At 42.9% G+C, this 26,813-nt stretch overlaps 1 protein-coding gene across 1 annotated transcript in view; it reads left to right on the forward strand.

Moving 5' to 3' along the window:
* The first annotated feature begins 8,654 nt into the window (after nt 1-8,654).
* MAOA (monoamine oxidase A) overlaps nt 8,655-26,813 on the forward strand; it is a 70,122-nt gene continuing 51,963 nt past the window's right edge. The window contains exon 1 of the mRNA XM_055338817.1: nt 8,655-8,899. Within this exon, the coding sequence (XP_055194792.1) occupies nt 8,827-8,899 (73 nt within the window). The 5' untranslated portion in view covers nt 8,655-8,826. The remainder of the gene's footprint in view (nt 8,900-26,813) is intronic.

Raw genomic sequence — 26,813 nt, forward strand, 5'->3', positions numbered from 1 at the left:
TTCCTTGCCATTGGATAGCCCTCTTTCTTCGTTTTCAGCCTTATTTTTCTGGAGTACACACTAAAAAAATGTACTTTCAGAAAGAGAGGTAAACTTTTTTTTGCTTATTTGATGAATTTCTTCTGCCTTCATAATGATTAATAACTTACCTCAGTAAAGAATTTTGGGCTCAAAATAATTTTTCTTCAAAACAATTTTCTTCTCAACACTTAATATTGAAAAATTTTCAAACCTACATAAAATTTAAAAGAATATTTTCATCAACAGGGTGCCTGGGTGACCCAGTCAAACATCATACTCAATTTTGGCTCTAGTCATGTCCTCAGAGTCCTGAGATGAAGCTCTGCCTCGGGCTCTGTGGAGCCTGCTTAAGATTCTCTCACACCATATCCTTCTGACCTCCCCTCCGCTCGTGGGAACACACTCTGTGTGTGCGCTATCTCTCTCTAATAAAAAAAAAAAGAATATTTTAATCAACACTAATACATGCTTCACTAGATCCACCAATTGTTGTGCATATCACCACATTTTAACACATTTTCAGTATTTGTTTCTAAATTATTTGAAAAGAAGTTGAAACACTCATAATATTCACCTCGAAGAACTTCTGCCTGCATCTCCTAAGAGTAAGAAAGTTCTAGAAAACCACAGTACCATGATCACATCCAAGACCACACTAATGAATAACATCATCAAATAGATAGCCTATATTTGAATCTTCTCAATTGTCACCATGTCTATAGATTTTTTATTTTCCTAAAGAGAATCCAATCAGATTTCTCACAGTGTTCAGTCTGTCTTTTTATTCTCTTCGTCTTCAATAGTGCAAGAGCACTTTCTTTTAGTTTCTAACAAAGACTTTTAAAAAATATTTTATTTATTTATTCCTGAGAGACACACAGAGAGAGGCAGAGAAACAGGCAGAAGGAGAAGCAGGCTCCATACAAGGAGCCCGATGAGGGACTCAGTCCCGGGACTCCAGGATCACGCCCTGAGTCAAGGGCAGACGCTCAAGGAGTACTGTAACAAAGACTTTAAAAAAAAAAAAAAGATCCAGGCCAGTTGTTTTGTAAAATATCCTTTGTCTGGATTTGTGTTATTGTTTCTTCATGATTGGATTCAAGTTAGACATTTTTTTTATGATAGTCACAGAGAGAGAGAGAGAGAGAGAGAGAGAGGCAGAGACACAGGCAGAGGGAGAAGCAGGCTCCACGCACCGGGAGCCCGACGTAGGACTCGACCCCGGGTCTCCAGGATCGCGCCCTAGGCCAAACAAAGGCAGGCGCCAAACCGCTGTGCCACCCAGGGATCCCCCAAGTTAGACATTTTTGGTAAGAATATTGCACATATGATGGGGCACCTGGGTGGCTCAGTGATTGAGTCCCGGGGTCCTGGGGTCGAGTCCCGCATCAGGCTCCCCCCTGCAGGGAGCCTGTTTCTCTCTCTGCCTCTCTCTCTATGTGTCTCTTAAGAATAAATAAATAAAATCTTTTTTAAAAAGAATATTGTGCATATGAGATTGTGTACTTACTATATCACATCAAAGGACATTTTCTATTAGATTCTTTTTTGAGTGAGTGAGCTCTACACCCAATGTGGGGCTGAAACTCATGACCCTGGGATCAAGAGTTGCATGCCTTGGGGTGCCTGGGTAGCTCAACGGTTGAGTGTTTGCCTTCAGTTCAGGTCGTGATCCCAGGTTTCTGGGATCAAGTACCACATCAGGCTCCCCACAGGGAGCCTGCTTCTCTCTCTGTCTATGTCTCTGCCTTTCGCTCTGTGTCTCTCATGAATAAATAAATAAAATCTTAAAAAAAAAGAGTAGCATGCCTTACTGACTGAGCCAGCCAGGCACCCCTATATTAGATTATAACTGGTGATTTTAGGTTTGATCCCTTGGTTAAGGTGATAACTACTGGATCTCTTAACCACAAAATAATGTTTTTCCTTTAGAGTTAATAAAATAATCTGTGGAATACTACTTGGAAACCATGTAAATATACTGTTTCCTAATAATCATTCACTCAAGATTTTTAACATCTGCTGAGATCCTTGCTTGAACCAATTATCACAAGAGTTGAAATGGTGTTATTACAAATAAATATTTTCTGGATTTACAGCCTGATAGTTTCTGTAAAGAGTAACTTTACTTTTTAAAACTTCTTTCTCCCAATATTTTATTAATTTATGTTGTCATAACACAATGGACTAATGCATTTTGATTAATCTTTTTTTTATTAATCTTTTATTAACATCAAAGTACTTTTGATGTTCTAACTGTTCCAGTTTGATTAGGCAACATTACTTATGGCAAAGCTAAGTGCCCTCTGGTCAGTAAATAGCATGTGGACTGATAGAAACTATGAATGAACTCTAAATACTGGATGTAAATACGATAATTTGGGGTTTCCCTAAATGTGGTGACTGTTGCAGTTGGGTATGTCCCATGTGAGGAACCCTGGATATTATGCCTGTGAGTGAGTAAGTTATTGGCTCCTATGGGGCTTAAGGCTGTTACTCCAGGCTAGGTTCTGTACTGGAACTGGAGGGGTATCATTAGGGTGAATTCCTAGAAATAAGAATTCAGTGTAAAAGGGTAAATGCATACATGATTTTGTTAGGCATCATCAAATTCCTCTCTCTCCACAAGAGTTGTAGTATTTTGTGCATGAGCTAGCAATAATTGAGAGTGCACTTGTAGTCTGCAAAGAAGAGCATTTTCAGACTCAGTTGATGTTGTCTTCAGACAACGCATAAAACTAGGTCTCTGTGAAATAAAATTAGGAAGTCCTAAGAAGATACAATGAGGGCTGCCTGGGTGGCTCAGTGGTTGAGCATCTGCCTTTGGCTCAGGTTGTGATTCGAGTGTCCTAGGATCGAGTCCCACATAAGGCTCCAAGGAGGGAACCTGCTTCTCCCTCTGACTGTGGTCTCTGCCTCTCTCTGTATGTTTCTCATGAATAAATAAATAAAATCTTTAAACAAAGAAGATAGATACAAGCACAAAAACTTTAAATTTCTGCTTATCTAAAATGCCATAAATACCAAAATATACATTGGAATAAACTATCAGCAGTGAAAATACCAAACACAAGGTTAATATTTTAAGATACAAATCACTTACAGAAACCAACTACAAAAAGGCATGAACTAATCATTCACAGCAGAAGAAATTGAAATGGATAATAAATATCTGAAGAAAGCATTTGATCAGTAATCAAAGAAATGCCATTGCAAATAGCAATGCCATGCTGATTTTTCTCCTTTCAAGTTAAGAAAGGTTAACAATGGCTTAATGTGAGAAAGGGGGCGTGAGAACCTAGGCACTTTTTTTTTTTTTTTTGTGAAGGAGCATTGAGAGCTTTGTTCAGACTCCAGGAAACTAGACAGCCATTCTTAGACATTATTGATGAAGTATAAATTTGTAGGATCTCTTGGGCAAGTGATTTGGCAACTTCAAAGAGCTTTAGGGATGCCTGGGTGGCTCAGTGGTTGAGCGTCTGCCTTCAGCTCATGGTGCATCCCGGGGTCCTGGGATCAAGTCCCACAATGGGCTCCAGAGGGATCCTGCTTCTCCCTCTATATCTCTGCCTCTCTCTCTGCTTCTCATGAATAAATAAATGAAATATTTTTTAAGAGCTTTAGAAAAGCTCCTATTCTTACACCATATTTTTAATTTTAGGACTCGATCTCAAGGAAATTCTTAAAAAGTATGTACAATATGTTATGCACAAAAAGATCCATCCCTTGGGACACCTGGGTAGCTCAGCGGTTGAGCGTCTGCCTTCGGCTCAGGGTGTGATCCCGGGGTCCTGGGATGGAGTCCCATATCGGAATCCCTGCATGGAGCCTGCTTCTCCCTCTGCCTGTGTCTCTGCCTCTCTCTGTGTCTCTCATGAATAAATAAATAAAATCTTTAAAAAACAATCTCTTTTAAAAAAATCCATCCCCATGCTATCTATTATATTTAAAAATTAGAAAATATTACATGCATAATGTTAGAGGATACCAGTTCATTAAAGTACAGTCCATGACATGAATATAACATAGCTTTTAGAAATTACAATGTGAGTATGTATTGAGTAGTTATCTAAGTATTTTGCATTTGCTCACTGAATTCTCACTATAAGGATACTATATATATATCCTCCTTTGGCCCTTCCAGTGCACCCACCACTCTTCTCTAGCTTCTAACTGGTAAGGGCTGCATCAACAGGATCCCTTGCCTTCAAGCTTCTGGTTGGAATAGGTCAATGGAGAGGTGGGGAGCAGGCAAGGAAGTTTGGGTATTATTTGTTCTGGCTCCCTCTCTGGGAGTTTCCTGTGGGCTGAAAGCCTCCTTGAACTAAATGCTGAGACTTGTATCAGGCAGCCCCTACCAAACACCACTGTCACCAAGTTCTGATAACTGCTCTCTCCCTTTACCTCTTCACAGTCATGCCTTCTTGCTGTCACCAGCCTGGAGGTACTGCATGATTCCTTGTGCTTTCTCTTCATCTTGCCCACATCTCTTAAAAAATTTCCTTTATGATAATGTCTTCAAATGATCTAATTAGTTTGCTGTTTCCTAGTGGAACCCTGACAGATACAATGTCTTGGGAGATTCTGTATTTGAGGAGACAGGCACAGAGAAGTTAAGTAATTTGCCCAAGGTCACACAAGGGAGGAAATAATAATTGTAGGGCATGTCGAAATTGTTCCTTTATCTATTTGAAAATAACTTTCATTGTTTTTAATACAAAAGATATACAAAATACACAATACAAACAAATAAAATGAAGAGAGGAAAATACCCGTATTTCCACTCATCTAACCCATCCATTATTTATTTAATAAGACTCCCACATTTTTTTGGCCAGCCAAACTCCTACTTCTGATCTTGGGCTTTATGTTCAATTGTCTCCTCTATAAACTTCATCTGTATGTATCAAAGGCACATGAAACTGAATATGTCCAAAAATAGGCTCATGACCTTCCAAAGTCTAGCCACAACCAAGTTCTGTCAATTTTACATGTAAATGTCTCTCATGTGTCCACAGCTCTCCAGCTGCCACCACCTACCTTAGTCTAAGGCACCATTGCCTTCTTTCTTTGAAGAATTCCAAGCTTTGGTCTCCCTATACCTATCTACTCCTGTGTCCTTCAACCCATTATTTATGCAGCAGGCAGACAGAAGTTTTCAAAACGCAATCTAGTTGTATTGACCCTTGCTTAAAATCTTGCAGTGGCTCCCACTGCTTCAGAATACAGACCAAGAGTTTTCCTTTGGCTCAGCTAACCTCAGCAGTTTTGCCTCCCATGCTCCTTTCCTTCTCTTGCTTAACTCCACTGTCTCTGGCTTTCACCTTCGCCAAGGAACCATCCTTCTCTCTAACACAGGGCCTTTGCCTACATTGTTCCCTCTTTCTGGGACATTTTTACACACCTTCTCAAAGTTAACCTCCGGAGTGGTCAAAACACCGAAACACTTTCTTATCACTAGGAACTTTTCCAACCTAACATTTTTCAGAGCTTACTCGAACACCTCAAGAATGTGGTTGCCAATCTCCTTTACTAGCTCCTCTAGCAGACCATACAATGAAGGTCTTTGGCTGTCTTGTGTTGCCTGCACATCCCTAGTACTTTGCTGTGTGCCCAACACATAATATGAAATCAAATATTTGAATGAAAAGAAATAAATGCAACAGAGATAAGGAAAAGTTGGAGGAATCATATTAGAAAGGTCTGACTTCTTTATATCTATTATTTCCTCTTTCTTTGCTTCAAAGTCTTACAAGATAAAAATGATACTGATTTAGTCATAAGTCTCAACTACTTTTCTAGAAAGTAAAAGTTACTAAAACTGGATAAAGAAGGGTACTTGTGTAGTTCAGTGGGCTAAGCATCTGCCTTCAGTTCAGGGCAAGATCTCAGGGTCCTGGGATAGAGCCTGCCTGGGCTCCCTGCTCAGTGGGGGAGCCTGCTTCTCCCTTTCCCTCTGCACCCCTCCCCACAAGCTCTCTCTCAAATAAATGATTCAAAAAACTTTAAAACTTAATAAAGAAAATACTATATTCCCTTAGTTTCTTTTTTTTAAGATTTTATTTATTTATTCAGGAAAGACACAGAGAGGCAGATACAGAGGCAGAGGGAGGAGAGCAGGCTCCGTGCAACCCTTATAGTTTCAACAAGATTGTTTGATACAGAATGGGGGGGGGGTGCCGGGAGAAATCTTTATAGGTGGGCATGGGTTCTTTTATTTCTTTATTTATTTGAGAGAGAGAGAATACAAACAGGGAGGAGGGGCAGAGGGCCAGGGAGCAGCAGACCACCGCCCACCCCCCAACAGAGAGCGCTGAGAAAGGGGAACAATGTGGCTAGACCCCAGGAGCCAGCAAACATGACATTAGCCGGAGGCAGACACTTAACTGAGCTGCTCAGGTGGCACAGATTCTAGTTAACTTCCTGCAGGTGTCATCACTTACTCTAGATGTTATAATTATATCTATTTTGAGGGCTCTAGTGATGACAAAAACAGCTCTAGGAAGACAAAGTGGAAACGTAAAGGGATAAAGCTAGAAAAGGCTGGTTACACAGTAAGATATGTACGCTAAATATCTCCCTTTTTGGTAGGGTGGGGAAACACGGTTTTTTTTGTTTGTTTCTGTGCCTTCACCTTCACTTTTCAAGTGCAGGTCCCACTTAATCCGTGATAACTGAGAAGTTTTTTCGTCTTCTTCTTTTTTGTTTTTAAGATTTTATTTGAGAGAGAGAGCACGAACGGGGAGAGACAGAAGGCGGGAGAAGCCGACTGAGCACGGACCTGACGAGGGGAGCTGGGTCCCAAGCCCTGAGGATCCTGAACAGAGCCCAAGGCAGAAGCTTAACCCACTGAGGGACCCAGGAGCCCCTAATATCTGAGCTCTTGATTTTCTCGCCTACTTGCTTCGTTTGGGTCAAGCACCTCAGCTCGGACAACCCCACAGAGGATCAATAATGGCCAAGTAGGCCCCAAGTGGCGGTCCCCACTTCACCCCGCCCTCTCCCCAGGGAGGGGGTCCGCGGCTGCGCAGACCTCTCCCGGCCCCTCGTGACGTCACAAAGGAGCCTACCGTTGTGTGGCGTGGCCCTGTGACCCTGCCGGCCCGGTCCCTTCAATACCCGCTTCCTAGGCCACCTGGCTCAGTCCTCTGTTAGTTAAGGCATGGGCACGAAAGCCCTGGGCTGAAACCCCCACGCGGCCGCCACTCTGGGTAGGCGAAGTAGGCGGAGCCAGGCTGCGGTCAACCGGGGCTCCCGGGGGCGGTTGGGAGCGCGCTGGGCCCCGACCCGGTGAGGCTGGCGAGGCGCGCGCCGCTGGGGGAGGGGCGGACGTAGGACGTCACCTGATGCCCCCCGCGCTGGAGAACTATGAGCTCACACAGCTCGGCCCCCGCCCCAGGCAGTGGCCGCGGGAAGGGCGGCGAGGCGGAGCTTGCCCCTGGAGCAGGGGGCACAGCTTCCCGGATCTCGGACCCGCACTCCAACTTGGGCGCGGCCACGTTCTCCGCGTCCGGGTCCAGCATCCATTCAGAGTGGCGCACCTTGTCCAGTCCGTTTTCCAGCTTCCAGTCAAATGCATCCGTTGAGGACTCGGAACACCAGAAGAGCTCCAGCGTGCCGGCCCAACTCGGCTACATTCCCGACCCGAGGACTAACACAGACTCTAAGATCGGCCTTTGGGGCTTTGGCGCCCCACCTGGCCTGAACCACCAGATCTCCATGTCTGCCACCCGCCCGCCCACCGCGGAGGGGGCCGCTCCAGCCTCCAACCCGGACGCCGACCTCCCCGGGGTCCCGGTACAAGGATCTGTCCCACCCTCAGGCTCCCCCCGAGTGTCGACAGCTGACTCCACCCCATCCGCAGGGCTCGAGTACCCCCGAGTATCAGTACCAGGACGTCCTACAACCACCAACTCTTCCGGAGAGTCAGCGCAAGGGTCTGTCCCGCCCACGGTGCCCGACTTCCTCCGGGTATCGATGCCAGCACCACCTCCACCCAGTAACACTTCCCAGTTGTCAGCACACGGGTTCGCCGTGCTCTCAGTGATCGGCTCCCGCCCGAGCTCGGTGCAAGGACCACCTACGCCCAATAACTCCCCCCTAGGGTCATTGCAAGGGTCCCGGCAGTTCTCAGTACCCGGCTCCCCCCGACTATCAGTGCACGGATCGGCCCTGCCCTCGGACTCCTCCCGAGGGTCGATACCAGGGTCCGCCCCGCCCTCAGTGCTCAGCTCCGCCCGGAGTTCGCTGTCAGGATCTGCACCTTCCTCAGAGTACTCCCGAGTGTCGATACAAGGGTCCGCCCCGCCCTCCGTGCCCAGCTCCCCCCGGAGTTCGCTGTCAGGACCTGCACCTTCCTCAGAGTACTCCCAAGTGTGGGTGCAAGGGTCCGCCGAGCCCTCAGAGCTCAGCTCCCTCCAAGGTTCGCCTCAAGGATCGCTCCTGCTCTCAGGCTCCTCCCGAGCGTCGGGAAAAGGGTCCATCCTGCCCTCAATGTCTGGCTTCCCCTGGGATTCGGTACAAAAATATCTTACGCTTCTGAACTCCCAAGTGACACAAGAGTCCACCCAGCCCTCAGTGTCAGGTACCCCCCGAACATCCGTGGAAGGATCGGCTCCGCCCCCGGGCTCCCCTGGAGAAGCAGTACCAGGGACCGCCCCGCCCTCCGTCCGGGGCTCCGCCAGGGTGTCGACAGAAGAATCAGCTCCGCCCCCGGACTCCCCCCCAGAGTCTGTAGAAGGGTCCGCCCCGCCCTTGGCCGCCTCCACTCCTGTACCTACGCCCAGCGAGAGTCTCTACCAGACCATGGCGAGTAGAGAGAAGACGAGTATCGAGGGCCACATGTTTGACGTAGTCGTGATAGGAGGCGGCATCTCAGGTCAGTGTGGACCGTAGTGGTAACCTGGGGGCCCTGGCCGGCCCGGGGTGGGGAGCTTGCAGTAGCGCCGCGGCATTTGGGGGTCTGTCGTGCGTGCTGGAGTGCAACAGTACCCGGCCCCGGATCCTGCAAGACGACAGTGGGGGGTTGGGCCAGTTTTGCTGGTGTTGGGAACTGGGGGGAGGTAGAACAATAATTTTACTACTACTATTAAATACTAGCATTTAATTAGCTCTCGCTGTGCAGTTATATTCAGTGCTTTATACTTGCGTTTTCTCAGTCCTCTGCAGTCCTGTGAGATGGGTATTATATTTGCTCCCACTTTACAAAACCAAGTAACTGAGGTCTAGAGACTTTCAATAACTTTCCAGAGGTCAAACCACTTATCCAGAAAGTGGCTGAACCGATTTTTTTCCATTTAAGACCTACACTTCTAATCCCTAAGGTGGCTGCTTTGGCTCACTGACTTCGCGTTTCTTTGCCCTAAACAGAACATCAGTGTTGGGATTTTTGTAGTGTCGAGGCAGTAATAGTGTTATTCTGGTCCTGCTTTTCTCCAAGCACTTTTCCTTAGAAAATTTGGTAAGTGAAGACGAAGTAAGAATCGTTTAGTAAAAGATTTTTTTTAAAGGGGGGGGGGCTCTCATTTTTAACCCAGGCCTCCTGTGTTTTAGAACTTGCAGGAATGTGTAGGCATTTATTGCCCAAAGCGAATCACTTTTGAAACAGAGGTCCATAGCCCCTCAGAGAATGCCCTGCTGTGTCCTTTCATAAGAGCTCCCTGGGACCAAATCCTGTCCTGTGTGGAGCTGGTGAGCCTGGGTTCTCCTGGCCCCTGTCTTAGGCTTGCAGCTGACCAAGTGTGTGAGGCTTGCCAGTATCTTCCTGGAAACCTTATCAATTATAATTGATATAGTAAATTGTCACTTAGGCTGTCATAACTGCTAAACTTTCAGATTTAGGAATGGTGTTTCAGCCCTAGCCAGAATCCCACATGAATCTGCCCAAGACCTGGGAGGGTGTTAATTTCTGAAATATATCTGCAGGATCTGATTTAGAAAGAGGGAGAAAGAACGTGGAAGGGATGAAGTAGGATGGCCCCACAGTAGCCATTTGTATGTATAATTTGGTGGTGGTGGGACTCTGATAATGCTTAAAAATTAATTTTGAGTGGAGATAGCTTTTGACTTAGTCTTTTGAGGATCAACAGTCTGAATCACCAGAGAAGAGGTTGGCCTGAGCTGTTACTTTGAAACTCCAGCCAGTGCCAGCAAAAACATACATGTATGTCGGAGCATCGGACGAGAGCAGATCCTGGTGGAGAGTAAGAAAAAGAAGTATATTTCTCTTGTTTCCATTCATTCATTCATCCATTCATTCAACAAACACTTGCTGAGTACCTGCAATGAAGATAATTGGTGTTTCCCAAAACCTAATCCTCCCATGCAAGCCTCCTAGAAGGAATGTGATTGTGGATCACTGAGAAATAAATGTTCCCATAGCGTAATATAAATAAATAGATTAGTTCTCTCTCTTCCTCCCATCTCCATACCATCCATACTTCACAATTTGGGGTTCTTTCTGGGATTTTGTCTTTTTCTGTTCTTGTTCTGTGCTCCAGTATTCCTTAAGGAGCGTTTTGTCTTTTATTTTCCCTCTGCCTGATTACCTGCTCTTTCTCCCTTTCCAAACCTTATTCCCAGTGGTTGGTGGTGAGCAGAGATGGATTTACTGTGTAGCTTGCAACCCTTATGCTTTATGGCTTACAGTTGCAGGTGCCTTCTGCTTCTCATTCTGAATAAATAGCTTTATACTGTGTCCTGTATTGGTAATTTTGCATTCTTTTTTCTTAAGGAAGGCACCCAGATTATATTATCTTCAGACCCCTTGAAACCTGGATGTATTATCACTATGAATTATTAATTTATTTGTTTCATTTGGGGAGAAGTAGAAGGCCTTTCTTGCACAGTAGTTCACATATCTGTTCCAGCAGCCAGCTTCCAGTCTATTAGTGACAGTGGATCTTCCTCTAAAATCATCTCTATCACTCAGATTTGAGAGATTTTAACACCAAAACTGACCAAAACATTGCATTTTGGCTATAGTGCTTTCCCAGACAGTTCACGACTAAAATTAAAAGTAGATGCAAGTCTGGCTTAGGATAAACCCTGCACACAAACTGGGTATTTCATGAGCAGGTGAGAGGCATTACTTCTCAAGGGTTCTTGAGGACCAGAAACACATTATCTTTGCATGTGCTCATTAAAGTGCCGTGAGCTACTTAATCCCTATATCAGTTTTAAATGCTTTAGGGTATTTCTTATAACTTTTGTTGCAACTTGCACACCTTACTATACTATCCAAACACTTTTAATATATGGCCAATATCCAACATCTGCAGGGTCATTCCTTTTATATGACAAAGTAGCTCCCAGAAGAGTACAAATTCCAAATAGTATTCCTCAAGATCAATCCATAGTAACAGAAATGTCTTTCATTTTTGATAACTATCTTGGCTGCACAGAAAATGGCATCATCTTAATATACTTCCCTCTTGTCATTAAAAAAACCCATAGAGACGCCTGGGTGGCTCAGCACTTGAGCGTCTCCTTCAGCTCAGGCCGGGATCCTGGTCTGGGGATCGAGTCCGGCATTGGGCTCCCTGCGAGGAGCCTGCTTCTCTCTCTGCCTATGTCTCTGCCTCTTTCTGTGCCTCTCGTGAATAAATAAAATCTTAACCAAAAAAACAAAACAACCCTAAAACCCCTCTAAAACAGGGGCACCTGGGTAGCTCAGGGGGTTATGCATCTGACTCTTAGTTTCGGCTCAGGTCATAATTTCACAGGTCCTGAGATCAAGTCCTGAGTGGGGCATCATCCTCAGTGGGAAGTCTGCTTAAACCTTTCCCTCTGCCCCTCCTCCAATCATGCGCACACCCGTGTTCGCTCTCGATCTCTCTCTCCAAAATAATCTTTAAAAAAAAACCCATAAAACAGAGCCACAAACCCCCCTTTTCTGTTCACTAGTCAATTACATAATTGTATATACTATGTCAGTGGAGAGGGGGAAACCCCCTGCTCATTTTTAAGTAATATAATGATATCTTTAACATGCTCTGGTTCTTAACCTGTCATCCATCATCTATCACCAAGTCCTTCTTGAAACTGCTTTTTTTTTCTTTAAGATTTATTTATTTATTTATTCATTCATTCATTCATTCATTCATTCATTCATGATAGACATAGAGAGAGAGAGGCAGAGAAACAGGAGGAGGGAGAAGCAGACTCCATGCCAGGAGCCCGACGTGGGACTTGATCCCCGGACTCCAGGATCGCGCCCTGGTGGGCCAAAGGCGGGCACTAAACCGCTGAGCCACCCAGGGATCCCCGAAACTGCTTTTTTTTAAAAAAAAATATTTATTTATTCATGAGAGAACAGAGAGGTAGAGTCATAGGCAGAGGACTCGATGCAGGACTCGATCCCAGGACCCCGGGATCACGACCTGAGCCAAAGGCAGACGCTCAACCACTGAGCCACCCAGGTGCCCCTTGAAACTCCTTCCATTCTGTGACAGTTGGATCCTGAATCTTTATTCCACACTGATGGCTCCTTTTCTGTTCCTTTCATTGTGCCCATATTCTTGTGAACTTCGAGGTTTCAAATGGCCTCGAGGTTCAGTTGTTGATCACTGTTGTGCTCTTAGATGCTTTTCCCCCTCTTTTTCTCATTCTGGGACTTCAGATTTCCTTTATCAATAGAAAGCTCTTAAGTTTCGAGTTTGGATCTCAGAGTTTCTTTCTACGAGATGCTGTTCTATAGCTTCTCTGCTCCTGGATATTTCACACTTTAACGTTCTGTTCTTTGTATTCACCATGTCCAAAAGCTTCGTTGCCCTCCAACCCTTTACATCCAGTCAACAGATCCTTGTAATTCCTCGTTTGGGCTCTTTTTCTTCTCCATTCCCAGTGACTCCTCCATCCCCAGGATAGACCCCAGGCCCCTTTGGCTCACCAAGTTATGACCACCTTTCCAGTGGCCTCCCTTTACTTTGGGTTCTCCCTTCATGTCCATCCTGCAGTGTTCTCTAGAGCCGATTTTTTTTTTCAATTTGAGCATAGTTGACACATAATGTTACCTTCGTTTCAGATATACAATGCAGTGATTGGATAAGTCTGTATGTTATTCTGTGCTCACCACAAGGGTAGCTCCCATGTGTCCTGTTATGCTGCTATCACAGTAGTATTGATTATATATTCCATATGCTGTACCTTTCATCCCTGTGGCTTATTCATCCCATAACCAGACTTGATTTTTTTTAAGATTTTATTTATTCATGAGAGACACATAGAGAGAGGCAGAGACACAGGTAGAGGGAGAAGCAGGCTCCTCGCAGGGAGCCTGATACGGAACTTGGTCCCAGGACCCTGGGAACACACCCTGAGCAGAAGGCAGATGCTTAACCACTGAGCTACCCAGGTGCCCCAAGACTTGATTTTTTAAAACACTTATTTCATCACCATCTTCTTCTGCCCAAGACCTTCCTTCACTGGTCTGTTAGCAGCCCCTTGAGCTTCCGTCCATACCCCCAATTATCTAGCCCTACTCTGTTGGACGAGTAGTGTCCCCCACTGCCCCCAGCTGGAGTCACACTGCTGTCTTGTCATTAGTGCCACACCATGTTTATTTTGTCCCTTCACTTCTTCCTTGTTTTCGTCTGTCTTAACATGGGAGTGCTTCTCTCTGACCGTTTGTTTACATTTTATCCATTCTTCAACACATGATTAATGATCTTTTTAAAAAATATTTATTCATTTGGGAGAGAGAGAGCACACATGAGCTGGGGTGGGGAGGTGGAACGTGAAGAGTAGGGAGTGGGACGGAGTGGCAGAGGGAGAGGGAGAAGCAGACTCCCCTCTGAGCAGGGAGCCCAACGTGGGACTCAATCCCAGGACCCCGACACCATGACCTGAGCCGAATGTAGATGCCTTATGATCTGAGCCACCCAGGTGCCCCTGATGACCCTTTCCTTAATCACTCAGGCTACCCTTGATTTTTCTGTTAGTTCTTGTCATCTCTATCTAGCAATCCTCACTTTCTGTGTCTAATTCTTGATGTTATATTAAAACTATAGCAATTCAATCATTGACCATAGATGCTAGTTCTTACTCAGGAGCTGACAAAGATATAACAAATGACAGAAACCCAATGGCATACGATTTTAAAATCTGCCCTGAACCGAGAATTTTGAAATTGGCTCTCTCTAGGGGGAGGAAAAAAAGGAAAAGAAAAGTAAAGGGAAAAAAAAAGCACACCTCAGGGGGAAATGTATACTTCAGGGTCTTTGGGCCAAAGGGGTTTTTGCAAGGCAATCCCATCCAGTCACCTAAGATTTTAATCCTCTCAACGGTATCTCCTTGGTGAAGATCTGGCTGTAGCTTTGAAAACACCTAAGGAAGCGGAATGCTCTGCCTCTCAAAGCAACTCATTATGAGCAGAGATGGCTCTGGTACCTGGACTCATTCAAGACCTTTGAGAGCCTCTACCATATGCCAGGCAGTAGCTATATCACGGGGAAAAAGGCATGATGAGTAAGTCGTTTCCCTGCCCATAAGGTACCCCATCCTCTTGGAAGAAGTAATCAACTAAGAGAATAATTGGTATTCATACCGTGAGAGAAATATTGTTATGAATGTGAATGAAGTGCTGGGACCTTGTAAGATAAGTTTCTAAGTGAAAACAGTTCAATCATAATACTGGGTAGTCATGGGTAGTAAGAGCATTTTCCCATCGTTTTTGCAATTTTTAAGTGCCATGTGGAAAGAGATACTTCTAACTAGCGTCTAGGTAGCGGAACTCCCCCATATTTTTATCCACAAGCTAAGCTGTACTGAAAGAACTGAGAGCACCAGCCACTCAGAACTTGGTGCTGTATAAAATCAGTGGAGATTGAATCCTTTTCATCCTCTGAGACAGAAAAGCTATTTTGCAAGAAGATTGACTAATGTTCTGAATTCCAACAATTGAGTTCACAACATACCACAATTTCCCTTTTTGCCTGAAGATTCATTTCTGCTGAAAGCATTTTTGGCATTTTAACCCAGAACTTGGCGGCACACACTTGTGGTTCTGTAATGATAAAGAAAAACATTTTAAAAATGCTGCTTATTTTTGGCGCCTTAGTTATTTAGGTATTCTGAGGTTCAGTGCAGAAGAGGCATTAATGTTCTGCTTTTTAGGACACTTCTTTGCCTCTGTTCTGTGTTTTCTCTCTCTCTCTCTCTCTCTCTCTCTCTCTCTTTTAGGTTTTATTAATTCCTGAGAGAGAGAGAGGCAGAGACACAGACAGAGGGAGAAGCAGGCTCTATGCAGGGAGCCCAAGGCGGGACTTGATCCCGGGTCTCTGGGATCACGCCCTGAGCCAAAGACAGACGCTCAACCGCCGAGCCACCCAGGCATCCCTGAATTTTTTTTCTCAAACCAGGATGCCTTCACTTTAGAAACCTTTTTGATGTTGAACAAAGACAACAAGAATATTTGGGTTCTGGTTTTTTTGGTATCTTCATGGTTGAATGAGATTTGGGCTTTAGCTGACATTTAATGGGCCATTTTCACATTTAGCCAATACTGATTAATTTGACTCAATACATAATTCTCAGCTAGTGTGAAAAATATATTTAACAACAGGTCAAAGTACAGTCTAATTATGTAAGTATAGTATGACTATAGTATAATTGTACCACAGAGACTCATAATGGAGAAAGAGAAAGGTAGAAGCTTGTTATTGGCGTATATGGGTCATACAATCTTTGTGCAGGTGTGACATACACTTATTTTATATATAAGCAATCTTGCCAGTATTTGGATTCAGGTGTACCCAGAAAGACTGAGGTTCTGTTGTAGTTTTACAGCACACACAGGGGTTTGCAAAAGTATAGCTATCCAGTCAGCACTTGTTTGAGGACTATGCTTGCATGTACGAGATGGGTAGATTTTGTAATAACAGCTCCTTTCTTTTTTTTTTTTAAAAGGCTTTTTTTAAATTTTTTTTTATTTATTTATGATAGTCACACACACACAGAGAGAGAGAGAGAGAGAGGCAGAGACATAGGCAGAGGGAGAAGCAGGCTCCATGCACCGGGAGCCCGACGTGGGATTCGATCCCGGGTCTCCAGGATCGCGCCCTGGGCCAAAGGCAGGCGCTAAACCGCTGCGCCACCCAGGGATCCCCCAACAGCTCCTTTCTATGTTAGGTTTGAGTGATCAGAACTGCACAAAATAAGCCAAAAGAAGTTTAGTCACATTTTTCACTATCATAAGGTTTGAGACAAGTTAATTGTTAGGACTTTTTTTGCCTCTATGGTAAAAAATATTTTATAGTTTTGCCAGGGATTTGTATTCTCTTCTGGATGATCTGTTCCTTATTATGTTGTCATTTGGCATTATGAATTAGGGCAGTTTAAAATATTTTTTTAAATATTGAAACAAATTTTTTAAAGTAATTTCTACACCCATTGTGGGGCTCGAACTCACGACCCCAAGGTCAAGAGTTGCATGCTCCACTGACAACCAGCCAGGCTTCCCCAGGGCAGCTTAAAATCTCTATAAACTATGGTTTTGTCATCTATAAAATCAGAGATTGGGTACGTTGGATTATGTTCTCTGTGATGTGTTTTCCAGCATCTCTTTCAGTAATTAGTAGTCTTCCTGCTGTCTGTCTCTTCAGCTTTCTCTCTTGGGACCCTCCCCCCAACATGTTTTTCCTTCCATTTTGTATTCTGGAAATGGTTTGCATGATGTCTCATATTGATATCCTACATTAATTTATTTTTTTAATTTATTTTTTTAATTTATTTATGGTAGTCACAGAGAGAGAGAGAGGCAGAGACACAGGCAGAGGGAGAAGCAGGCTCCATGCACCGGGAGCCCGACGTGGGATTCGATCCTGGGTCTCCAGGATCGCGCCCTGGGCCAAAGGCAGGCGCCAAACCGCTGCGCCACCCAGGGATCCCCCTACATTAATTTAAGTCAGAGTCTGCGGCTTTCTTACACAGGTTCATTCGCCTTGCCCGTGAATTCTCTGAGCCTTCATTTAAAAGCCCTTTTGTATGGGATCCCTGAGTGGCTCAGCGGTTTAGCGCCTGCCTTCGGCCCAGGGCGTGATCCTGGAGTCCTGGGATTGAGTCCCACATTGGGCTCCCTTAATGGAGCCTGCTCCTCCCTCTGCCTGTGTCTCTGCCTTTCTCTCTCTCTCTCTCTCTCTCTCTCTCTCTCTCTCTGTCTCTCATGAATAAATAAACAAAATCCTTTAAAAAAATAAAAGCCCCTTGTAGTTGTTGCTAAGCCAAAGTAAATAAAACCCCACTTTATAGCAATAATTAATCAATTGATTAGGGAAAAGTGTCAATAAGAACATAAAAATCAAACGATAAGCTTTGAGAGTTGAGTTTATTACATATTAACCATGTTCAAAGGTCACAGAATTGTAACCTGTAAGGGCTCACAGGGACCAATGCAGAGGCTCAAAAGGATCAAGTGAATTACCAAATGCCACAAAGTTCTTAGCAGCATAGCTTGACTTGGACTCCTACCATGTTGACCACCAGCGCTGCTGCTTCTATACCCTGCCTCACTGGGCTTGCTGTATAGGCTTATTCTTAGAACTGCAGTAAACTTTATTTTTGCTTTACTTTGACACTTGATGCTCTAAAACCTAGTGACTATTTTTCACAGTAATTCATATTCTAGAATATATTACACAACATGTTACTGCTTCATGGACATTCATACTTAAAAATATGGGACACTCCATTAAGGCCAGATGACTTTCATATGAAGAATTTATTTCCTTTTTTGATAAGTCCATACCTGGTGTGTTTAGGATAATGTGTAGCAATTGTTTTAGTAGTCCATCAGCGGTTCTTAACCTTTTCGATCATATGTCCCTTTGAATATCTGTTGAAAGCTATTGAACCTTTCCACCAAAAAAAAAAAAATGCGTATTTTTACTCACAGAATTTTTCCCCTTGCCCCGGGCCAGCATCAGATGTTATGGAAACGTCTTCAGTGTTACTGTGAGACAGTAACTCTGTAGTATAAATATTTGGGGCTGAGACCGAAACTTCATAGAAATGGCAACAAATAAGAATTCAAAGGATTCACTAGGTCATTAGACAGTTACAAGTAATGAATATGTAAACAGACAATGATAAAAACAGTCAAGACATCTAGGCTGAAAAATAAGGCACATGCATCTCCTGTATTAAGTGCATGATAAATTGTGCAAGGAACCTGACATGTTTTGGAAAGAGAGAATTCAGGTAGACAACACAGGTGAAGAAAATGGAAGGCTGTGGTGGTTGATATGATTTTTTAAAATAATTTTCCAAGGTTGGTATTTACAGATTTTAGGTATTGGAATGAAGCCACTGATATTAAATATACATTTGTCATGGTTTACAATTCTCGGTCATTGAAGGCACTTGACAAAATTTGGACCCAAGTACAAGAGTTAAATTCTCTAGTTTCTCTGAGAGTCCACTTGTCTCTCCAGTGACCCTATGAGGCCCAGGAACCTTCCGTGCCATTCCTACTAGAAATCTCCAATGCTTTTGGTATTTGAGGTTGGTTGGGGGGGGTGCGGGGGGGGGTGTTCAGTGGTGGCTTGACAAAGAAAGCAGGAAATGACAGACAAAGGATTTCATGGAGGAAGTAATACTTGACAGAAGTACTGTGGGTTTTGGATAGATTCTAAAATGCAATAAAAAAAGCTTTCTTTCTTTCTTTCTTTCTTTCTTTCTTTCTTTCTTTCTTTCTTTCTTTCTTTCTTTCTTTCTTTCTTTCTTTCTCCCTTTACCAGTAAATCATTTCTTTTGTTTTTAAAATTAGCAACATTTTTTTAATTGAAGTATAGTAGACATATCAAAGATGACCTTGAAATTTCCAGATTAAATGGGTTTGCTTTGAGCCATGTCTTAAATTCCAGACCTTTTTCCCACATGCCTGCTTGTACTTGTTCATTCATTCGTTCATTCATTCATTCATTTGATAAATATCCATTGATTGAGAGCTCACTGTGTGGTTTGAGTAAAATTGGTGTTTTCCTGCTTTGGGAACATAGCTTCTAAACTTTCAGTATGAGCTGTTGTTTGACTATACTTTTTATTGTCCTCGGAGTCTGGAGTCCAAGAGTCTAGACGTGCAGTTATGCAAGAACTCTGTTGACCAGAGATCACATTGCTGAATAATAGAAAGTTAACTTGAAAAACTTAATATGTGATGCACACTCGATGCATTCCCAGGTGGTGATAAATGCCAAAGTTGAAGAAAAATGTCACTTTTAGGAATTAAGAGGAAGTACTAGGAGAGCCAGCTGAGAATAAGCTGTAGCTGCACTACAGTTGTGCTTCAGAACTCTTATCTTGTGCTCTAAGCATTGTTCACCTGGGTCCCTGCCCAGGAGAGTTTATTACTGTCAATATTTGATCAATCTTAAAAGAGATGAAACCAGCTTTCCCAAAGTGTGTTTTGAGGAGTAGTTTTTTTGAAAAGGCAAAAGGTGGAGAAATGCTGAATTGAACAGGTCTCTTCACTACAGGACTTAGAAGGATCCTATAATATGCCAGTGTGTGCCATACATTTCCCAGAAGAAATGGCATTTGTCACAATGGCCATGAACACGGACACTTTCCCCATGGGCATCTTGAATACTAGTATTCCCTAAAACATTTAGGAATTAATTGCTTTAAACCACACTGCATCCTAGTGTGCAGAATCTAGGGCCAGCAGTGTATTTTTACACCAAGGGAGGGCCCTTGGTGTATTTTTTTAAAAAATTATTAATTTATTTGAGAGAGAAAGCATGAGCAAGGAGAGGGAGAAGCAGACTCCCCACAGAGCAGGGATCCTGATGCGGAACTCAATCCCAGGACCTGGGGATCATGACCTGAGCCAAAGGTAGACGCTTAACTGACTGAGCTACCCAGGAGCTCCGCTCCCCCACCCTCCTTGGTATATTTTTAAAGTTTCAGTGAAAGAATGGGGAGGATCATGAATTAAGGAGTAATTGCATTCCCCAACTTGGGTGAGATCCATTTATCTAAAGTGAAGATGAATGCTGAACTATAATCAAATAAATTAGGACTGTCTAGACAACCAGTCTGTCGAATTCAGGGCAAATTGAAGTTAATTGTTAGCTTTCATCTGTTTGTCATTTGAGACAGCACTGTCTTTTTAGCTTATCAAAGGGATTAGAAAATTTGGCATTTGTAAAAGCAGAGAATTATTTCTTTGAAAGGAAGCACAAAATACAGATGGATATAGGGATGGATAGATAGATAGGAATGGTTCTATGTATCAGGGACAAGTTTGTGTGTATTTATACTCTCTGTTCTCTTTTGCTAAAAAGTACAATACTGGATCAGAGACCAGAAAAAATGTACTAGTAGTACAGACACTGCTGACTTAGGTAGCCATAAAGGTTAAAACGATGCAGTGCCTTTTCCCTATCAGTTCTTCTTAGTTGCTCAAGATAAATATAATCTAAGCATTAGAAACTTCCCTGTTGCCCTCATCCAGGTGAGCATGGTTTTGTTTTCTCAGTATTTGGTTATTCTATTCATTGCAACAAGCATTTAAGCACCCGCAACATGGCAGGACCTGTTCTAGGGATGCAAATATGTACAACACTTTTCTGTTCTCAAGAAGGTCATAACACACTAGTTAAGAGTCAGCTCTCTGGGCAAGGGGTCATGGTGCCTTGGACGAGCGCAAAAGGCCCCTATGGCTTGGACAAGAGTGGCTGTCGTGGCAGGGGGAAGCAGGAAGATTCAGAACAAATTCTGAGGCTACAGCTAAGAGGACTTGCTACTTGAAGGGATGAGGTATATGACAACGGAGAAGAGTCAGAAACGGCTTCAAGAGTTTTGACCTGAGCATCTGACTGAATGGTGGTGCCATTTACTAAGGTGCAAAGGGCCAGGGGAGGAATGAGTTGTGGGGAAGTATCAAGTGTCCTGTTTTAGATGTATTGAGCTTGAGATGCATCAAGTCAATGACCCCACTTTCTTGAGGGCTTCCTTCTAGTGCAGGTAACATAAACACTGTATGTCTGGTGCCAGGTGGTGCTGAGTGCTAAGAAGAAAAATCGAACAGGCTGACAGGGACAGAGTGGGACAGAAGATTAAAACACTTCCCTGTATTTATTGAAAGCTGGGGTCACTGGAAATTTTTCATGAGGAATATGCTACGTTTCAAGGTGTGTTCTGGAGTGGAGATACCACATCACTTGTTGTAGAAGGAAAATCATAAATCGAACTGGAAAGGGTAGCTCGAGTCAAATGGATGGATTTCTTTTTTTCCTAAAATAGAAGAATATGAATGTACTTGAAGAAGGGAAGTGTGAGAAGGGCCCTTGGTGAGGTCGAGGAGGCAGGGGTAAGCGTGAAACTAGGTGTCGCAGTAACAAGTGAAGGATCATTTCTTTGAAGGCTTCACTGCGGAGATTATTAATTCCTTCTCCAGGTGCGCTATGTGGGTAAATCATTCCCTGTACTGTTTCAATGGGGAGGTTAGCCATCTCAGGACATTGGAAGCAGTGCAGATTCCGTGGGAACCCAGTTTCCACGGGCAGTGGCTTTAAGAAGCTGGAGCTTGGTTTGAGGTTGCCATAGCAGCGCCGCTGCTGCCTGCATACATCATTCATCCAGGCCCTCCTGATCTAATAACCAGCATTAACAAAAAGAAGAAAAGAAAAGATGAGCCAAGTATTTTGCTTCTATTTTCTGTATAGTATTTCAGATTGAACGTGATTTCTTAGTAGCATTATATAAAAAACAAACAAAAGGAACCAATTGCCTGAACTCTCAAATGAGGTGAGCCTTTAGCAGACTTGCTTGCTTTTTTTTTAAAGCCTAATACATCCTTTAACCTATTTTAGTTTAGTTTATGTGAAACCTAAATGATGGAAGAAAAATCAGAAAAGGAATTGTATTGTTTTAAAATCATTCTTATTTAAAATATTTAATTGTGAAGTGATTAAAGATTTGCTTGTGCCCTGATCCTCTGATTTTTCTGTTTTTCAGATTTTTTTTCTTTTTTTCTTTTTTCTTTTCCTTTTTCTTTTTCTTTTTTTCTTTTTCTTTTCTTTTTTTTTTTTTTGCATTTTGCAAGTGATTGGATCCTTTGGATCCACAATAAGTCCTTTTTTTTATTTTATTATTTTTTTAAAATTCATTTTTTATTGGAGTTCAATTTGCCAACATATAGAATAACACTCAGGGCTCATCCCATCCAGTGCCCCCCTCCGTGCCCGTCACCCAGTCACCCCCACCCCCGCCCTCCTCTCCTTCCACCACCCCTAGTTCGTTTCCCAGAGTGAGGAGTCTCTCATGTTCTGTCTCTCTCTCTGATATTTCCCCTGATTTTTTTCTCCTTTCCCCTTTATTCCCTTTCGCTATTTTTTATATCCCCCAAATGAATGAGACCATAGAATGTTTGTCCTCCTCCAACTGACTTATTTCACTCAGCGTAACACCCTCCAGGTCCATCCACAATGAAGCAAATTTGTCGTTTCTTTAAAGATTTCTGGTCTCCTTGTCTTTCCTACCAGTGTAGTGACGTGTCAGGGCCATATATATTAAGTAAACCAACTCCCTCTAGATACATCTAGAACGTTAGGAGTTGCAAGTGGAATGTCCTTTGGGTAAAGTTCACTGATTTCTGGTTTTATGACATTCTTACCAGAGCCTGCCATCCCCACTGTTGCTGTTTTGTGCAACTCACTGAGATCCTAATCCTGCTAGATTTCGGATCGCCCCGGGGGGGGGGGGCGCAGGAGTCCTCACTGTTCCACTGGTCGTCTCCCGTGTAATGCTCCTGCTTTAATTTTGGCGTTGAGCTGTCCTCAGAACCGCTTGTCATTGAGTCCGCGTCCCGGATGAGTCACCCTCTGCAGAGGCGAAACCTCCCGTTGTCCCTGGAAGAAAAGAGCCAGAGGATTTCTGGGGCCAGATGCCTCATGGAAAATTCTACTTACTACCCGCTTTTACTCCCCTGCCTCTGGCCCTTCCCTCTGCAGACACTCTGGAATGTGTGCGTGAGTTGGTGGCGTCCAGTCGTCTCTTCCCTTAAAGGTGTGGGTCTCAGCTTTCCAGGCTTTGCCACATTATCTACCACATCGTCACACGCTTCCCAGATGCCAGGATTGTGTTGCTTGTTCTCTCTCCTCCTGACTTTTCAGTACTTCTGAGTCTGTGCCTTTTTATTTTGTGTTACTGAGCAAATGCACATTAATTCTGCAATTTCATGGGAGGTTTCTCTCTTTACTTTTTTTTTTTAACTTTTGAGTATTGATTGCCTTTTTTTGTTTTATCCTTCTCCGATTGACTTACTTCACTCAGCATAAGTCCTTATCAAACTCTTTGTCACTGTAGCTTCTCCGGGCTCTCTACTCTCATAGAAAACCACAGGACATTTGGGAGTCCTGAGTTCTTTTCCTTCTAAGGAGTTGGATTTGCCATGATTTGGGAGAGGAACAGCTCTCCGTGCAGATGCAAGGAATGGTAGATTTTGCCAGTGCTCACTTAGACCTCTTCCCTTAAATGGACCCATGGGAGAACCATAGACTTTAGACACAAGGACACCTGAGAGTCTAGGACACCTTTCCAGGGCTGTCCTTCATTCCTTACAAGCCAATGAATCTCATACACTTGCTGATTTATTTTTTTTATTTTTATTTTTATTTTATTTTATTTTCACCTGCTGATTTAATACACACTCTTGCCTCCCTGACTTTATCACTCTCGTCACAGATCTGAGGCCAAGAGTTCATACTTCTAATAGTGCATATGGGAGCTTGCTTCTACTTGCTGGAAAGGCCTCTTTCCAATTCCACATTCAGTGATACCACATTGGTAGCTTGAAATAAGTAGTTTGAAATCAGATATTACTGGAATGTCTATACACCACAGAAACCAAAATGGTGCAAATCAGATGCCCTCCCCACAGCCCAGAGATGATCGTTAACCATTTAGCAGCATACCACTATATCAAGCCCTTTCCTTATTTTGCAAGGGAATGGTGCATACCAGGGGGGCTGTATGGGGGGCAGGTCTCTTCTATCACTCAAAATTCCACGTGGCAATGAAATGATGGAAAATGAATAAAAGGAGGAGCTATAGTGTACACTGCTCTATGTTTTGGCTAATCTATATTTCTTTGGACAAAAATAACTAGATTTAATACGAGATTTTCTCTTTTCATAACAAATAGGAAAATAAAAAAATATTTGCTTATAAATTCTTTTCATGGAAGGAATAAGTCACAGAGGTGATAAGTCCAGAGTAGGGATTATAGTCAATGGTATTGTAATAGTGGTATATGGTGACAGACAGTAGCTACCCTTTGGTGAGCACTATACTTCGACTAAAAAAATAATAAAATAAATAAAATAAAACCCATTTTGTAGTACCTACATTATATTTTGTGGCTTGCCTTTAGACTTAAAAGCTTTTTCTTTTCTAATAATTTTATCCCATTTACCAAAAAAAGCACTAAATAAATATTTTGAAAGATAAAGGCAGAAGCCCTTAAGGTAATTTGTGGAGTTGACAGTTGAGATTTGATCTTTTTCTGCAAATGATTATTGAGTTTTGTGGTGATGAGAAGAGGGCAGAATGCATAGTGATACACAGAATAAGAATAAAATAGGAGTTAAGGAGTGTAATCTAAGGCTTAAATCTTGAAGAAGACATTGTCTTCATTTGTTTCATTCAAATCAACAGCCACATTTGTTGAAAAACTTCCTGGACTGTAAGTATTTGCCTGTGCTTTAGTTTCAACTTACTGACTTATTTATTCAAAATTAGTTATTATTATTCAAAAATAAATTTTTGGGGTGCCTGGGTGGCTTAGTCGGTTAAGCATCTGACTTGATTTCAATTCAGGTCATGATCTCAGAGTTGTGGGATCGAGCCCTGCATGGGGCTCCATACTTGGCAGGAGTCTATTGGAGATTCTCCTTCCTCTGCTCCTCCCCACATACTCTCTCTTTAAAATAAATAAATCTTTAAATAACTTTTTCAAAAAATGGCACTTTGCTTTTTTTTCCATATTTGGTATCTTCTAGTCTTCCAGTTATTGTGGAAGTTCCTTACGAGTTTTGTTCACAATAAACACACAAACTGAAACATTGGAACCCTATTTACTCAGTATTGTAAAAGAAATAGTTTTCCTAAATAGCTTATATCTTCCCTCCTCAAATTCCAAGATCTTTTTAAATATTTTATTTATTTATTTATTTATTTATTTATTTATTTATTTATTTGAGAGAGAGAGCCAGTGTGGGAGTGTGCTGGAGTCAGGGGTGGGGGTGGGGGGTGGGGACAGAGGGAGAGAATCCAAAGCAGGCTCCATGTTGAGCATGGAGCCCTACCCTGGTGTGATCTCAGGACCCCAAGATCATGACCTGAGCTGAAATCAAGAGTTGGATGCCCAACTGACTGAGCCAGCCAGGCCTCCAAGACCTTTTTAAAACCATTTTTTTTGAAATCCTAAATGTTTTAAACATATTCTTTATTTCTTAAACTAAGAGTTGAAACTGTCCTTGCTGAGATAGGACCAATCATTTTCCTGGAATGTAGAAACAACCCTTGTGGTCCAGTTTTTAATTTTGTTTATATCCTTCAATATCCAATTGCAAAATGACCTTTGTTACTGGTGTGATCATTGTCCGGACCCAGCTCGCCCTGCTCCCTGCCCCCACTCGCCAGCTCTTAAGTGGTACTTATTCATTATTGGCACTGAATGCCATTCCCTAAACTTGTTTAGAGTTACACATTAGATTTGATTTTGTTCAGGCTCAAAGCGAAGGTGTGGGAAGTCAAATCCTTCACTTTTCAAGAGACTTTGTTGTGGTCATTTTGGGTGCTTTGCTTTCTCATTTGGAATATGGGGATAATGAAATCAACTCCAAGGGATGATTGTGAGAGGTAATAGGAAAGGCACATAAACTTGATCTGTATATGTAGCTCCAAACCAACTGCTAAGTTGCCTCAGGGGAGCCAAGGGGGAGCCAGGAGCTGATGCTGTGGGACTCACTGCTGCTGGAGGTCAGAGCCACCTCTGCTTCTTCATAGGCAGCATGCAGAGGGTGACTTTCTCCTCCTTTAGAAGAGGAGCTGCCAATTAATTCTTGTAAACTGTTGGCTGTATTTTTCTAATCGGTTTATAGTTCTATTGATTAAGGTGAACTGGGAAAAACATAACCTTTTCGTATCTGAGTGTCTCTGCTTTTATATATAGACTGATACTTTGACATAAGAACAAAGATTTGTGCATAAGTATGCTTTTAATAACAAGTTCGTCCTTTTTTTTAATGACGCTCAGCAGGAGTAGCCTTTGGCTCTGTCCCAGAGAACACATTGCACCAAGGTTTCCAGACATTGGCTTGAATTTATTTAAATGTCATGGGATGAATGCTTTCTTTGTGAGCAGATTCCAAAGATTTGTTGCATACCTAGATCTTTGATGAATGTCAGCCACAGAAGGGTACACTGTACACAAATTAGCAGATAGCAGTGCTGGATATTATGGTTTAGCCTCCTCACATTCTAGATCTTCTGGACCCTAATTCATCCTTGATTCTTTATAGGAACAAAATGCTGTGTTGGTCTGGGTCCTCTGAGAGCAGACATCAAGACATAACTAGCCACGTGAGAGATTTAGTATAGGAAAAGTCTGCAAAGGATAAAGAGGAGAGAGAATGGGAGCAGGCAAGTTGTTAAAAACCAAAACCAGGGTAGTCCTGTATGATTTCATACGATCTGGATTTTGTTGATCGAATGCCAGTAGTACCATTTAAACATGTTCCTCTGGCCCTGAGTATAAGCTCTAGAGGCTTGATCACATCAGAATTTAG

The sequence above is a fragment of the Nyctereutes procyonoides genome, unplaced genomic scaffold (genome assembly GCF_905146905.1).
Source record: "Nyctereutes procyonoides isolate TBG_1078 unplaced genomic scaffold, NYPRO_anot_genome, whole genome shotgun sequence".
NCBI classification, from domain to species: Eukaryota; Metazoa; Chordata; class Mammalia; order Carnivora; family Canidae; genus Nyctereutes; species Nyctereutes procyonoides.